Below are 15,592 nucleotides of genomic sequence, written 5' to 3'. Positions count from 1 at the left end.
TCTAACTCTCTTATTTTAAGGATAAAAATACTAATTCCATCAGCAGACCACCTTATTTCCCTGCTCAAATTGAGGGTAAATACATTTATTTTAAGAAATGTTTACTTATTTCTGGACCCTTTTTGCTGTTTAAGCATTCCCCTTTAGATTCTGAAAGCCATAGAAACAGTGCTGTTTGACCAAAATACGTATAATAAATATCGGGGTCCAAACAAATATATTGAAAAGTAAAAAAAAATTCCCTTTATCTAGAGATTAAAGTGAAGCCTTTGCACAAAAGTAACAATACTGGTCAGAAATAAACTTCATCTGAATGGATTTTAGCTTTTCTGTCTGAACCCAGGAAGAATCTAGTGAAGCTCTCACAGGTTTCCTGTTTCAGTTATGATTGTAGATTCCTCCATTTCTGGTGCTACCGATGAGGGGAGACGATAGCGGATGATGGCCTGGCCTGATGGGCTTAGCTGAAAATAGAGAGAAGAAAATGTTCAGTGACTTACATGCTTTTGTTTTGAATCTGATTAAAATTAAAATAATCACTAATAAAAAATATTAAACCTTTTAAAATTCAAGTTAAGAACATCTTTGGTTTGCATAAAATATGCAACTTTAAATTGCAAAATAATACTTTTGAAACAATCACACACACAAGTTGTAAAAACAATGATCAATAAAATTGGTCTCTAATCTGTTAAACTTTGATACAAAAGCAATTAAACAATAAAAGACCTTAACTGCAACAAAACACTAGTCTGGTTTTTCATTAAGTAGAAGAGTTTTATTTTGAGGAATTAGAGGACTGTTAAAAAAACTATCAAATAAACTTTATGAACCAAAGGTGGATATAGCATCTTTTTACAGGGGGAAATTCAAGAGTTTCATCTTAGCAAAGGTTTCATTAATTTCAAAGCATTTCATTAGAGCAAATTTAATCCTCAAAGCTTCAACAACAATCACCTTATGTGTTTTCCACTCTTGCTTCTACTGTTATGGAGAAGCATTTAGTCTCAGTAGAAATATAAATTGGTTAGAGATGCATACAGAAAAGTCTAAAATCCTGAACACAAGAAGAACAGAATCTTTTATTTTCTCTCTCAGCTTTCCTTGCTGAGATAAAGGAAGGGCAGGACTCACCAATCTGTGCAGAATAACCCCTCCTGGCCATGTTCTTTGCTCGGACTGCCTCTTTAATGCGGTCCACCTCTTTCTGGTAGCGTTTGCGGTCCCTAATGGCGTTCTCCTTGGCCTCCTTCAGGGCATTTTCCAGAGCTTTGACTCGCTCAGCCGTGGCACGCAGACGTTTCTCCAGTTTGGGGAGCTCACAGCGTAGGTCTGCGTTGTCTCGCACCAACTGGGGAGGCACACCAGAAACGAGAGATGTCACAGTCTGCACCCACCACATCATTGGAACTCTGATCTTAGATAAATCATCCTTGAGAACATTAACACATGCTGTCCCTGCAATATTGTTTGGGGGCTCGTCCGGGAGTTTAACCCTCACCAGATTAATGGAATAATTAATAAGTTAAGTTTACCTGCTTGTGGACCTTGGTGAGCTGGTCTAAGTTGTTTTCCAGGAAGGAGATTTTCTGCTTCTGAGCGATGTTACCGAGACCCTCCTCACAGTCGATCTCAGCGCTCTTCACAATGAGCAACAGGTCAGAGCATCAGCAGAACATTTCACATTAATGCAGCTGGTTTAAGGGTTTATGACAAATTTACCTTTTTAACTCGTGCTGTGAGATCCTGAACGAAGAGTTTGCGCAAATTGTGCAGAGCCTGCAGCTCTTTGGCCTGAAGACACATAATAAAGCATAGATAAAAAAAAATTTAAATCTCCCAGGTCTGTCACTGCGTATATTCATCCCACTTTCTTTCATTTCTATAGGTCTGGTGTTAAACACACATATTCAACAATTGATTAACAATGCCAGAAAAACAATTAAAAAAAACATGTTAAACACACTTGATATTTTATTCCAAAAGCTTCATATCTGAGTCTTCCAGCATTTTTAAAATCTTTTAGAATAAATTAATCAAATCAGAATATAATCAACCCACAAGATCAACGTTCATAGTTAGGATATCCTGACCATTAAATAAATGGATTTTGATTTATAAATGATATATAGACTGAAATCAGGGTTCCTACAGCATAAGGCAAGTTAAATTCAAGACTTTTTAAGACTTTTTAATGCCACTTGAAATAAAAATTTAAGACCAAATTCACAAGAAACATAAGAAAAATCCGCTTGTGACAACTTAACCCGAAGGTAAATTTTAACACAAACCACTGCACTAATGTTTCAAATTTTGAAAAGCTTCCCATACAGGAAGAAAGGTAAAAACAAAAAAATGACAGATATATTTGAACAATTATTTAACTGAATTCACAAACTTTGTTTTAGCAGGGAACAAAACAAATCAGTTCTATTTCATCCCTACTGACCGCCAGAGGGCGGTGCTGAAAGCACTGAATGTTCCCTTCGGGCATGCGCAGTTAGAGTAATTATACCAACAGAGTCACACCTGTGACACCGGATGACCACTCAGAAGCTATATAGCCTGGTGTCATCCTTTGCTCTGCTCCTTTTTTCTTCTCGCAAGCGGTTCGCTAACTTCCCCGTTGTCTGAAGCCCCTGTCTCTTGACCGGAGTTGCGGTTATTCTCCGCCCTCCCAGGGCTGCAACGGGTCGATTCTGAAGATTACGGAAGGTAAGTGAGTTGTTTGCTGGTGATGGTAGCGTCCGCGCCCCCTCTCCCGGCTCACGACTTTAGCTTTTTACCTACAGCTTCGTGCTGTTTTGTTCCGAACTGGTGACGGCAGCGTTTTCGCCCCTACTCCCAGTGTGAATAACTTCACTGCCGAAGTTATATACGGCTAACGTAGTTAGCTTCTTTAGTTTGTTGGTGTTATACCTGGTGACGGCAGCGGTTTTCGCCCCCTCTCCCAGTATATTCCCTACTTTTGCATCCTTTTTTTCACCGGTCTGCGCTGCTATAATTACTGACGGCCGCGGTTTTCGCCCCCTCTCCCAACCAAGTGTGGTCTACTTCGTTGCCGAAGTTGGAGACGGCTAACGTTGTTAGCCTTTTTTGGTTTGTTTGCAGCCTTCTTCATCGGTCTGCTTAATTATAAATGGTGACGGCAGCGTTTTCGCCCCCTCTCCCAATATCAACCTTTTTTTGCAGCCTTTTCGTTGGTCTGCTCTCTTAATTGGTGACGGCAGCGTTTATCGCTCCTACTCCCTACTTAAGTTGCCATACAGCTAACGTTGTTAGCTTTTTTTGTTTATTGCTTTTATACCTGGTGACGGTAGCGGTTCTCGCCCCCTCTCCCGGTATCGGCCGCCTTGTGTCCGCAGCCTCTCTTGTTTTATCCGCTATAATTGGTGACGGCAGCGTTGTTCGCTCCTACTTCCAACTTAAGTTTCCATACAGCTAACGTTGTTAGCTTTTTTGGTTTATTGGTTTTATACCTGGTGACGGTGGCGGTTCTCGCCCCCTCTCCCAGTATCGGCTGCCTTGTGCTCGCAGCCTCTTTCGTTTCTCTGCTGTAATTGGTGACGGCTGCGTTTGCGCCCCCTCTCCCGATTTTCGATAACTTTCTGTTCTTTAAGCCTTGTCGGCCTTCGACATGGATGGCTCTCACAGCTGCATAGATTGTGGGGCTGCCCTGCAGGCAGAGGATGGCCACGACCTGTGCCCTACCTGCCTTGGACATGAGCACCTTTTGGAGGCGCTGTCTGAGAACCCCTGTATGAACTGCAGCTTTATGCCCCATGCAGTGAGGGTGGCCCGGTTGGCCAAGTTGTGCCCCCAGGAGGGCTCGGACCTTCCGCCCTCTGGGCAGGTGGTTCCCCCCAAGCGTTCTAAGCGCCGTGGTGGGACCACAGCATCTGTGCCCCTCCCCCGGAGGAAGCGGGCCAAACCTGACCAGGGCCTGTCCACAAGGGTGGAGCAGTTGTCAGCAGAGCTGGCAGAGATGAAGTCCTTGTTGCAGACACGGCAATCTGATCCCTCGCTCCCAGTGGTTGGGCTCTCTTCCCCACCAATGCCCGAGCTGGTTGTAGAGGATGACGTTATCTCTCTGGCTGCCTCCGCTTCTCATTTTAGAGATGAGGAGGAGGCAGGGTCCTCTCAAGCCTCTGAGGCTGGTTCATTTTCATCTCAGAGTGCGGTTGGAGAGGCCGGTGACGGTTCCATGCGGGAGGTCATGTCTATGGCCCTGAAGCAGCTGCAGCTGGAACTCCCACAAGGAGAGGCATCCAGCTCTGGCAGTGCTTTTTTCAGACGTGGAAGGGCTCCTACTCCTTTTTCTGTACCTCCATCAGAGGAGTACCTGAAGGAGTTACACGCCTGTTGGCGGGAACCGAGAGCGCTATCGCGTCTCTCCTCGGATGGTCGTGTATTAGCTGCCATGCATGAGTCAGTGAAGGCCGGCCTGGACCGTATGCCAGCAATTGAACCAGCTGTTGCTTCACTGATTGTGTCACCAGATGAAGCCCTGCGTCCTGATGTCCGGTGCCCGCGGACTCAATGTCGGGTTACAGATGACCTCCTCTGTAAGGCGTACAATGCAGGAGCGCGTGCTGGCCGCCTTGGCAATTCCCTGGCGCACCTCATGTTTGCCCTGTCTGCATCTGTTCAGGACACTGGTGGTGCAAGTGCGGCGATTGGTTATAGTGACGCAGCGCTGCAGGCCTTCGCGCTGATGACCAGAGAGCTTGGACGGGTCATGTCTTTCCTTGTCCAAGCTCGTAGACAGGTCTGGTTGGCACAGTCTCCTCTGACTGAAGCATGCCGTAGGACCCTCAGGGGTGTCCCGGTTGTACCAGGGGAGCTGTTTGGATCAGCTGCCTTGGAGGCGCTGGAACGGACTGCTCAGGCACGTCAGACTAGCCAGCAGCTTTCCGGCCTTTGCAGGAGCATACCTGCCTTTCCCCAGCGTTCGGGCCGCCCTGCCACTACCCCCAGCGTTCAGCCACGACCTCAGACTGGTGGCAGACCTGTTGGTTCCTATCCCCATGATGTGCGGCAGAGACCGAGAAGGGACTTTCGTGAGCCAGTCTGCCGCCCTGTTAGACAGACCCGGGCCTCAAATCCTGGACGCCCTCCCCCCAGAGCCCCCAGGGGCCGTGGGGATAGAAGATGATGCCACCGGGCCAGCCGTCGGACATTTTTCCCATCAGCAGCTGAATTTCTGGGCTGCTCATGCCGTAGATCCATGGGTGGTTGCCACCTTAACCAATGGCTACAGGCTCCAGTTCCGACGGCGGCCCCCCCTCTCACACCGGGTCAAGATGACTGTCATCACAGACCCGGTGAAATCTCAGGCACTAGACCAGGAGCTTTCCGCCCTCCTGGGCAAGGGGGCAATCGAGTCTGTAGATCCTCTGCAGCAACCCAGAGGCTACTACTCCACATACTTCCTTGTGGCCAAGAAGACCGGCGGTTTTCGCCCCATTTTAGATCTAAGGGGACTGAATCGGTACCTGAAGGTCCTTCCCTTCCACATGCTCACCATAACAGAGGTCCTTCAGACCATTGTGGCGGGAGATTGGTTTACATCAGTAGATCTGACAGACGCCTACTTTCACGTGCCTATTGCGGCAGAACATCGCCGTTTTCTCAGGTTCGCCTATCGGGGGCGCCATTGGCAATTCCGGGTGCTCCCATTCGGGCTCTCCCTTTCCCCGAGGGTGTTTACTCGATGCGTGAAAGCAGCCCTCTCTCCTCTACAGGCCTCCGGAGTCAGGATTCTGCCATACCTGGACGATTGGCTTCTTTGTGCTCCCTCTCAGGTAGCTGCCTCTCGGGATACGTCCCAGCTTCTACTTCATGTGTCAATGTTAGGCCTCAAAGTCAACTTGGCAAAGAGTTGTCTGGTTCCATCTCAGACAACCACCTTTCTTGGGATGCATCTGGACTCTGCTACCATGATGGCCCGTCCATCTGTTCACAGGGTGGACGACATACTCCAGCTTGTCCGTCGATTCAGACTGGGCAGGGAGTTTCCCTACATCACCTTCCTGCGAATGCTGGGCAAACTGACATCAGTCACTCGTGTCGTGCCCTTAGGGCTGCTCCTTCTGCGTCCTTTGCAGCGATGGCTCAACAGCTTTCGCCTAGACGCCAGGCTGCACAGGCATCGCAGGCTAATGGTGACCAGGAGCTGCCTCCATGCCCTAGCTCCTTGGCGAGACGGGACCCTTTTGTCCAGTGGTGTTCCAATGGGGCTAGTAGTGTGTCGAAGGGAGGTGGTCACCACGGATGCCAGCCTCATGGGCTGGGGTGCCGTGTGGCAACACAGAGCTGTTCGGGGTCTCTGGGACCCAAGGGAGCGCACCGAACACATAAATGTGCTGGAGCTGCGGGCTGTGCACATGGCCCTCAGGTGCCTTCTGCCCCACCTAGAGGGAAGGAACGTGCTGATTCGGACAGACAACACCTCTGTTGTTTATCATATAAACCACCAAGGTGGCACCAGGTCAGCACGTCTCTTGAAGGTGTCGAGGGATCTCCTGGAATGGGCGTATCCCCGTCTGTGTACCCTGCGCGCAGCGTATCTGCCAGGACGGCAGAACCAGGTTGCGGACTCTCTATCCCGCCAGGCACCTGCTCCGGGAGAGTGGTCTCTTCACCCCGACGTAGTGCGCATAATCTGGAACCTCTTTGGGCAGGCAGAGGTAGATCTGTTTGCCACAGAGGAGTCGACCCATTGCCCCCTATGGTATTCCCTAACCGGGATGGCGGGCGCACTGGGCCAGGATGCACTGGCTCATCCATGGCCGCATGTTCTCCTGTATGCCTTTCCACCCCTCTCACTGGTTTGGCCGACTCTACGGAGGGTTCTCGAGCAGGGCCACAGAGTGTTGCTGGTAGCTCCGTTCTGGCCAGCGCGGCCGTGGTTCCCGCTGCTTTGGAGTCTGTGTCACGGTACTCCATGGCGTCTTCCAGCAAGGAGGGATCTGCTGTCTCAGTTGGGGGGACAGATATGGCACCCCAACCCTCAACGTCTCCAGCTGTGGGCATGGCCCCTGGGAGGCTGACTGGGTGTTCAGACACCGTGAGACACACCGTATTGAGTGCTAGGGCTTCCTCCACTCGGCTGCAGTATGCTAACAGATGGCGCCTCTTTTCTCAGTGGTGCTCTGCCCACAATGAGAACCCGCTTTCCTGCTCGGTGCCCACTATTTTGGAGTTCCTCCAGTCTCTCCTTGATAAGGGCCGCTCTCCTTCGACCCTTAAAGTGTATGTTGCAGCAATTTCATGTCTTCACCGAACTGTTGACAACCGTACAGTGGGGCGCCATGAACTGGTTTCACTTTTTCTGCGTGGTGCTCGTAGGTTGTGCCAGCGGCCAGCCCCACGAGCCCCAGATTGGGATCTGCCATTGGTTCTCACAGCTCTGTGCCACCCTCCATTCGAGCCTTTGGCACAAGCAGAACTCAAGTGGCTTTCCTGCAAGGCTGCTTTCCTGATGGCTATCGTCTCAGCCAAGAGGGTCAGCGAGCTACATGCTCTTTCTGTCAGCCCTAGGTGTATCAGGTGGAATCCAGATGGCTCTGGTGTTACCCTGTGGCCTAATACTGCGTTTGTGCCTAAGGTGTTGTCTCCTTTTCACCGTAACCAGCCATTGCGGCTCGCTCGGTTTCAGCCTCAATCTGGTACAACTGAGAATGAGTCGGAGTTGTTGTGCCCAGTAAGAGCGTTGGAGGCATACATTGCAGCCACCGCCAATCTGAGACGCTCGGACCAGCTTTTCCTATGCTATGGGGGTCCAAGGTTAGGCTGTCCTCTTTCTAAACAGCGTCTGTCCCATTGGATTGTGAGTGTCATCTGCCACGCCTACGCTGCAGGTCACTGCTCCCTGCCAGTCGGTGTGAGAGCACATTCCACCAGGAGCGTCACCGCTTCCTGGGCTGCTTTGAGAGGGGTTCCGCTGGAAGCTATATGTGCTGCTGCTTCATGGGCTTCCCCAACCACCTTCACCAGGTTCTACAGTGTCAATGTGGCTGCCCCTCATCCCCTGGGTCAGGTCCTTTTACAAGGTTCTGCTGGGCCTCCTCTGTGAGGTATGTGCTCAGGATTCCTTGTGACATCATTGGCATTAGTCCTTCAGTGCTTTCAGCACCGCCCTCTGGCGGTCAGTAGGGATGAAATAGAACGAAAGTTACGTATGTAACTACGGTTCTATGAATCCCGGATGACCGCCAGAGCTTCTCTGTCACTCAGAATCCTTGCTTTTGCGAGAAGATTCTGTAGGAGCAGAGCAAAGGATGACACCAGGCTATATAGCTTCTGAGTGGTCATCCGGTGTCACAGGTGTGACTCTGTTGGTATAATTACTCGAACTGCGCATGCCCGAAGGGAACATTCAGTGCTTTCAGCACCGCCCTCTGGCGGTCATCCGGGATTCATAGAACCGTAGTTACATACGTAACTTTCGTTTTAAAGCCTCAACATAACCAGCGCCAAGTCTTTTTTGCAGCTATTTTTCTTTGTATGGTTTTCTTAGTGTGTTTGATTTGGTGATAAGTGGAGGCGTTGCAGAGACAAGGGTGGAACAAAACTGAGAAATACCGCCTGTTTCTCTGTAACTCTATTTTGACGCTGTGTGTTTCACGCTTCACATATGTGACTCCACTGCCTTAATTCCCATCGTTCCGAGCTGGAATCGCTTCTTGCACAAAATACACTGAGCCTCATATATGTTCCCTGGTTTTAGCCATGGAGAAAACTCTTGGCTGGATAACCAGTTTTCGTTACATTTACACTTGCTCATATTTTCCAGACAAAAAGTTAATGGTGCATCTCCCAAATGTCCCGGCCGCAACGCTTTTATTGGTTCTGCTATAATTGTTAATTTTAACGTTTTATTTAGATTACAAAAATAAATCGTAATAAAAATAATCCTATTTATGATGTTTTAAAAATTGAGACCTACGAAAGACTGATTTAAGACATTTTAATACCAATTAAGGCCTTAGTTGTATTTTGAAGAATTCAATGCCTTTTAAGACTTTTTAAGGAGCCGCTGGAACCCTGGAAATAAGAGCAACTAACGTTTCGTTGCAACAGTGATAATCATTTTTGGTTGTTTTATTTAATCAAATACTTTTTGGCCTCATTTTGTTTCTTCAATGCAGAAAATTTTAATCTAAATAAGTAATTTCTTCTTAAAATAGGGTATTTTTTTTCTTGAATAGAGGAGGTAAGTGAGACATTTTATATTTAAAATAAGAAAAAACAATTGCCTTGTCTTAATTCAAGTGATTATTTTCTAATCATCTTATTAGGAGTAAATATACTATTTTCATTAGCAATCATCTCATTTAACTACTCAAATTAAGGGTAAACATACATAATTTAAGAATTTTTGTAATATTTTTAGATTTTTCTTTTTTTGCAGTGTTGAAGCTCTGTCCTGTTTTCTCGGTTTCCTTATTTCACTCTTTGTGTCTGTTACTTTTATTTTGTCCATTGGATCCTTCCTTATCATCCTTCCCTCTGCCTTTTCTATAATCCTTTCCTGTGCCCTATCTTCTTTCCTTGTGTCTTTCCTTCACTCCAACTTTATTTGGTTTTCCAGGCATATGGACAATTTGCCCACTTCAGAGATATCAGCTATTAATCCTACAGCATGTCACCCACCACAGTCTCCTCCAGCCCCTTCAGGTCCTCTCTGGCTTGTTCCCTGTGCTCATTCAGCAGCCTGCAGAAGAGAAAAGAACAAACCAACATGAATGAAGCTTTAGGACATTAAACATTATTACAGGGTGGTGTTCACTGGTTCCTACATGAGCTTCTGTAACTTCAATTCCTTTTCCTGTTCCTCATTCTTCAGCTTTTCATAATCCGACATCAGTCTCTCCTGCTCCAGCAGCAGACCCTGGTTCAGACTAGAAGAAAAACATGTTATCATTAAAATAAGTCCAGACAGACAGTAAAGTATTCTGTTTAAACCATTTTATAGCCACATATGTGGTAACTGGAGGTTTTAAGCTTGAATACATGTCCCTAATAATTAGGATAGGCTCGATATCTTCAGCAGAGAACTCTGAACCTGTCCTCTACCGTAATATAACCATCAGAGGTTTTTAACAGGACAGAAGGCCTCCATTCATTAAATACAGATAATCTGGATTTAATAGACCAGATGTTCCTTGTCTGTTTAAAATGAGGGCAGTCCTCTAGTTCAAAAGCAATATAAAGCGTTTTCAGTCTAACAGAAATTGCTATGAAACAGGATTCCTTAAAAAAAACATGGATCCATTTAGGGTTTGATTTGATGATGTTGACCAACAATTTGACTTTTCTGATGCCTCAAAGGAGGCTACTAGAAGAACAGAAAGATGCTTACTTCCAGAACGAGGGTTTAATAGCAGATTAGATTTTATTGGTCAGAAAGAGTGAAGTCCAGCCCATTCTGTAGATTGGACAGGCAGGAAGTAGATTAATTCAGATTAATTGTTAATTAATTGTTTGCCTCACTCATACACCCTTACTTTCCAAAATAAGATTTAAATTTTTCCACTCTGCGAGACTCACCACCGGTAAATGAAAATGTGGACGAGTGTTGTAATAATTATGTATAAGATACTTAAAGTTTGTTCTTATGATGTATAATGTGTGACATATTACTGTTCCAGAGAGGTGTTGCAAAAGCAGTATAGGTCAACTCTCAGTAAGTATTGCTCAACCTTAACTAAACCAGGAGGTTCTCGGACCATTTGACCGAAAGACATTTAAATGCAAATTGCCTGTTCACTGAGGCTGCAAATTGAGTTGTATTTCTTGTTTCCTATTCCTTTAGCGCAACCTCAGTTTGTGTAACTAGGGAACCCCCCTGTGGCTTTAATAAATAGCGAGGAGAAAGCTGAAGACCGGCAGAGTGGGGTGGAGATGTACCTGCACGGTATCTTCCTACTCTCCTCGCGAGTAAAAAGAATTCTGACTCTCTGCCTTTCTTTTGTCGTCTTACAGTGTTTTAGGTGTTAGACCTGACAACGAGCCTTGCATAAAGATATCACCAGAATGATTGACAATTAGGAGGACAATTTACTTTGATGATTCACCCGGAAAAAGAACATCCTCTAGAATACCTTTAGGATTATTGATGATGACCTGCAATCTGAGCTTCAGATTTATTTACAAACTGAGTTTGTTTTTGGTTTTTTCTCTTTTTGGTTTTTCTGTTTCATAGAGATTTCCTCACTCTGTCAGCTCATCTAGCATCTTCTGCTTGTCTTCGATCTCGTCCCTCAGGCGACTGAGCTGCTTCTGATGAGCCTCCCTGTTGGTCTCCAGCTGCTCCTCCATCGTTTTCTACAGCAGGATGTAAAATAAACACATCAGAGACACGAAAGCCCCACAAACCCTCTGGATCTCAGCTTCATGAAGCCGTTTGACTCACCTTTAGCACCTCTTCTCCATCCAGCCTGTGGAGGTCCTCCCTCAGCGCCTGATGATGTTTTTCTGAAGAGAAATAATCAATTTAAACTTTAAACGGCGGTCAGGCTGACAGAGAGCTTTGCAGCTCTGCATTAGGTTTTCTCATCAGTCTCAGCTTGCTGTGATGCACCGACCCTGAGCCTGCAGTTTTGCGAGCTCCTCGGTCAAAGCGTCTTGATTCTCCTCCAGTTGCCTCTTCTTCTGCTCCATGTTCTGCATGTAGTCGGTCAGAGACCTGATCTTTGCTTGGTGCTGCAGGGACAGGGAAAGGACAGAATAGAAGGAATGTTCACCTGGAGGGAGGATTAAAGAGTTTAGCACAGTGCTGTGGGTCGTTTCCACCTGTGATATGAGCAGCTGACAGGACGCCAGCTCCTTCTCGTTGGCCTGGATCTTGCGGTGGGCGTCGGCCTGGCTGCTCTCCAGCTGCTTACTGCGGTTCACCAGAGACTTGACCTCAGACTTCATCTTGCTGAGATAGAGCCGAGCGACGGTGAACTCCTCTTCCACTGACGAGCCGTTCCCCTTGGTCTCTGCAGACTGAGTGACGGGGCAAACTGGTCAGACTGGTAAATCTTTCCAACTGTTAGCCTGATTTATATAGCTGTACGGCATTCTCCTTACAGAGGTCGCCTTGATGTCACCGGTGCCGATGATGGCGCCGATGTCGCTGAGGTCTCGCAGCAGCAGGTTGAGGACCTCCGCGGCTCTCTTCCTCTGCAGACCATTCAGCTCCTCCAGATGAATCAGCTCCCGTTGGACCACCGACAGCAGACTCTGTGGACACGACTGGATAAAAGCATCTGTCTGCTTATTGCCCCACACACATCTGGGGCAACAAACTCACGGTTTTCTGCTGCAGCTCCTCGGTCAGCTGCTGGTTGAGCTGCTCCCGCTCCTCCACCTCCTGGCTCTTCTGGTCATAGTTGACGGCCAGCTCCTCCAGGGCCTGCAGCACCTCCTTCACCTCCTCCTTTGCCAGCTTGTTCTCCGTCTGAAGCCGACACAGCTCCTCCTGGATCTTGTCGTAATCCCGTCTCGTAGACGCCAACAGCTGTAAGAGAAAAAACAGAATGAGAGGTTGCGAACTTGACCTCGTCAATAGAAGAAAACATCAAAGCGACCTCCTCTTGCTCCAACATCTGCTCTTTAAGTTTCTCGGCCAGCTGACTGTGTTGGTTGATTTCATCATCCTGCAGAAACAGAAGAAAAATTAAAAAATTATATCCTTTAAGTGGTTCAAAGTTTTGATGCTTATTTACTTTATCATTACATTTAAATGGGTTTATTCTGTAGAACTAACTCTATAATGAGTGTATCCATTTGCATAGATTTAATTCTATTAAAATGAATTCTGGATTTATAATTCTAGCTTATTTATTTTCAAATGATTGTTCCATCAAATAAACTTTAATTTAACCGGTTTAATCCAGATTAATTCAGTTAAGATTGAAAAACGAACTTCTATCTGATGTAAATAAAGGTATAGTGGAGGATTTTTGTTAATTTTTGAGTAGATCCGCCCCCTCTCCACTTTAAAAACAAATGCTCATGCACAACTCTGCTCCTTAGAGGGAACGCCTATTTTTTCCTCATGCAAGCTGCTGTTTGCATCGCTCACTCAAGCTTACTTTCCAAAGGAAGATTTGCAATTTTTCCACAATAAGTGAAAATATGGGACGAGCCCGTAGGATGGTCTTACGTAAACATATCACCAGATTGATTGACAATTAGGAGGACCACTTATTTAGATTATCCACCCGGAAAAAGAACATCCTCTACTATACCTTTAAGTTTTGTTAACTTTATTTGAAAATCCAGCGCTGTTCTATTACTTTCTAATAACTGATGTTTAGTTTCGTCCATTTAGGTTTGATTCTTTTCTGTTTAAAAGTAGAGTTCAATAAATATAGGTCTCATTAATTTGTTCAAGTAAAGTTTAGATAAAACAAAAATAATTATTTTGATCTATTTCATTGTATTTAGAATGAAGGTGTGTTGGACCACCTTCCTCCTCCTCCTCATCTTCACCTTGTCATCGAGCTGCTTGTAGAGGTTCCTGATATCCTCGTTGTATGTTTTCCTCTCTTCGCCAGAGACTCCTCCCCCACCTGGCGGCAGGTTGTCGATGATGGGAGTGTTGTCGTATTGCTCGATGTTCTTCTGATCTTTAGAGCTCAGCCGCTCCTCCTCAGGAACGTTCTCCCCTGTAAATAAACACCTCTGTTACTATGTGAGACACAATAAAGAAAATAAAAGCCGGATTTTTCTTAATTAGGTTACAGCAAAGTCTTCAACAGAAAAAAAAATACAGAATACAGAAAATGTATTTAAAAAAAAGTCAAATAAAGTTATTTAACTAGATGATCAATAGAATATGAAATAAATCAAAAGGCTTTAAGATGACAGTCACAAAAAAATTAAAAGGCAATGTAAAGTCTTAATGTAAATAGAAATACCAATTAATTTCTTTGTGAGAGCTGCTTTCAGATATTTTGAGGATAAAATGTGGAGATTTTAGAAGACATTGGCTATATCGATCGACCCCCCCGAATAACCCATGAGACCCCCTGAAAGCCTCAAAAGCAAAATTTAAAGGGGGTCTTAATTTGTGTCAAAAAAATTTAAATATTTTTTTGTCACTAATTGTGACTAAAATGTTTTTAAGCTCAACGTGTCCAGTATTAAAATTCAAAACCTTTATTCACAAATATGTTCTGTTTTTAGCCAAGTGGAGCCAGCCAATCCTGTTCGCGTATGCAAATTAGCCATGTGCTTTTCCGCAGTTAATAACACGGGCAACGCGGAACAGATTTCGCGAACACAGCAGGTCTTCACGCCTGTTTGTGGACCTCAACGGACCTCTGGACAAATTCGACCCAGTTCCATTTGTCAGAAACTGGATTAAAGCAGGACATGTGCATGCATGAAAGAGAGAGACAGACAGAGAGACAGAGACAGACAGTCTTTGTGTGTGTGTGTGTGTTTTCATAGACTGACTGTCTGTTCAGGCTCTTGCCCGCTCCACCAGATTCACAAAAAGCTTCATCAACAAGCTGTCAGGAAGCTGAGCCCCCCTCAAAAAATAATCACTTCTGATAAACTGCCTCCTGCACTACTATTAATACTATATTTATTTACTGTTCTTTTGCACTTTTACTGTTACAGATACTATATCTTACATAATTGGTAATAATAATAATAATAATAAAAATTATTATTATTCTGCTGCCATTACCATCTGCCTTTTTGCACTAGCATAAGTATTGCATATTTTATATTGTTGTACATTTTATATTTTATTGTGAAATTGAATGTTTAAATTTTAGTATTAGGAACTGATCTTATCTGTTGTGCCTGTGCACTTTATCTGTTTCACTGTTGGTGAATGAGAAATGTCCTCTCCAGTCCTTGTATGTCTGGTGAATGTGAAGAATTGACATTAAAGCTGACTTTGACTTTGAAATGTTATAGGCCTACTGCATGTTGAGAAAATTTAGATCGGTATTGCACAACAATCGGGAGATGGGGACCCCCCCAAATATTGACAGGTATTTCGCACACTGAGGGGGAGTGTTAAAAGGTCCTGCAGCGGGTCTCAAGCAGCAGGAGCAGTGCATCTAGATGCACCGCATATGAACATCTGAGGCACGAGACGTGCTTCACAAGCAGCAGATGCTGAAGTTGTGTGTTCAAGCTTCAAAACTGAAGCAGCAGGTGGTTTTTTGCTTCCCGAGCGCGTCTGGTATGAACGTAGCATTAGGATGAAAACTAAGCAGAGCCGTTTCCTCTCACCGTTCCTCCAGCGGTTCAGCTCTGCCTCCAGCCTCTGGACGACGTTCTTCAGGCTCTTGTTCTTCTCCTTCTCCTTCTCGTACTTCTTCTTCCACTCCTCAGCTGTCAGCTCCAGGTTCACAGACACCGTGTTCTTGATGGTCTTCGCTCTGAATCGCAAACATTATCAACCGTGTCAGAGACAAACACTTCAAACATAAACACTCCACCAAAAATGAGAAACGTATAGCGCAGAATATATTGTTCTTGTGGAATTTGGAGTAAAATGGCCTCTGCTGATCTCCCATCATCATCTCCTCGTCATCAATGCTTTCGAGTAATTTCGTTGCACCCCTGTGGA

General features: G+C 45.6%; 1 protein-coding gene across 1 annotated transcript in view; it reads right to left on the bottom strand.

Annotated features, from left to right (window-relative positions):
* Positions 1–214: 214 nt before the first annotated feature.
* LOC119794453 (kinesin heavy chain-like) overlaps positions 215–15,592 on the bottom strand; it is a 31,460-nt gene continuing 16,082 nt past the window's right edge. The window contains exons 11-25 of the mRNA XM_038302035.1: positions 15,253–15,401; positions 13,489–13,664; positions 12,582–12,650; positions 12,305–12,511; positions 12,082–12,234; positions 11,800–11,997; positions 11,592–11,709; positions 11,420–11,481; positions 11,222–11,331; positions 9,804–9,905; positions 9,658–9,718; positions 1,723–1,794; positions 1,536–1,640; positions 1,135–1,351; positions 215–464 (exon numbers count right to left, since the gene is read on the bottom strand). Coding sequence (XP_038157963.1) covers positions 379–464; positions 1,135–1,351; positions 1,536–1,640; positions 1,723–1,794; positions 9,658–9,718; positions 9,804–9,905; positions 11,222–11,331; positions 11,420–11,481; positions 11,592–11,709; positions 11,800–11,997; positions 12,082–12,234; positions 12,305–12,511; positions 12,582–12,650; positions 13,489–13,664; positions 15,253–15,401 — 1,885 coding nt within the window. The 3' untranslated portion in view covers positions 215–378. The remainder of the gene's footprint in view (positions 465–1,134; positions 1,352–1,535; positions 1,641–1,722; positions 1,795–9,657; positions 9,719–9,803; positions 9,906–11,221; positions 11,332–11,419; positions 11,482–11,591; positions 11,710–11,799; positions 11,998–12,081; positions 12,235–12,304; positions 12,512–12,581; positions 12,651–13,488; positions 13,665–15,252; positions 15,402–15,592) is intronic.

The sequence above is a fragment of the Cyprinodon tularosa genome, unplaced genomic scaffold, assembly GCF_016077235.1.
Source record: "Cyprinodon tularosa strain WSP-4 unplaced genomic scaffold, ASM1607723v1 ctg48, whole genome shotgun sequence".
NCBI lineage: Eukaryota > Metazoa > Chordata > Actinopteri > Cyprinodontiformes > Cyprinodontidae > Cyprinodon > Cyprinodon tularosa.
The sequence above is the reverse complement of the archived record's forward strand: the minus strand, read 5'-3'. Positions and strand labels throughout refer to the sequence as shown.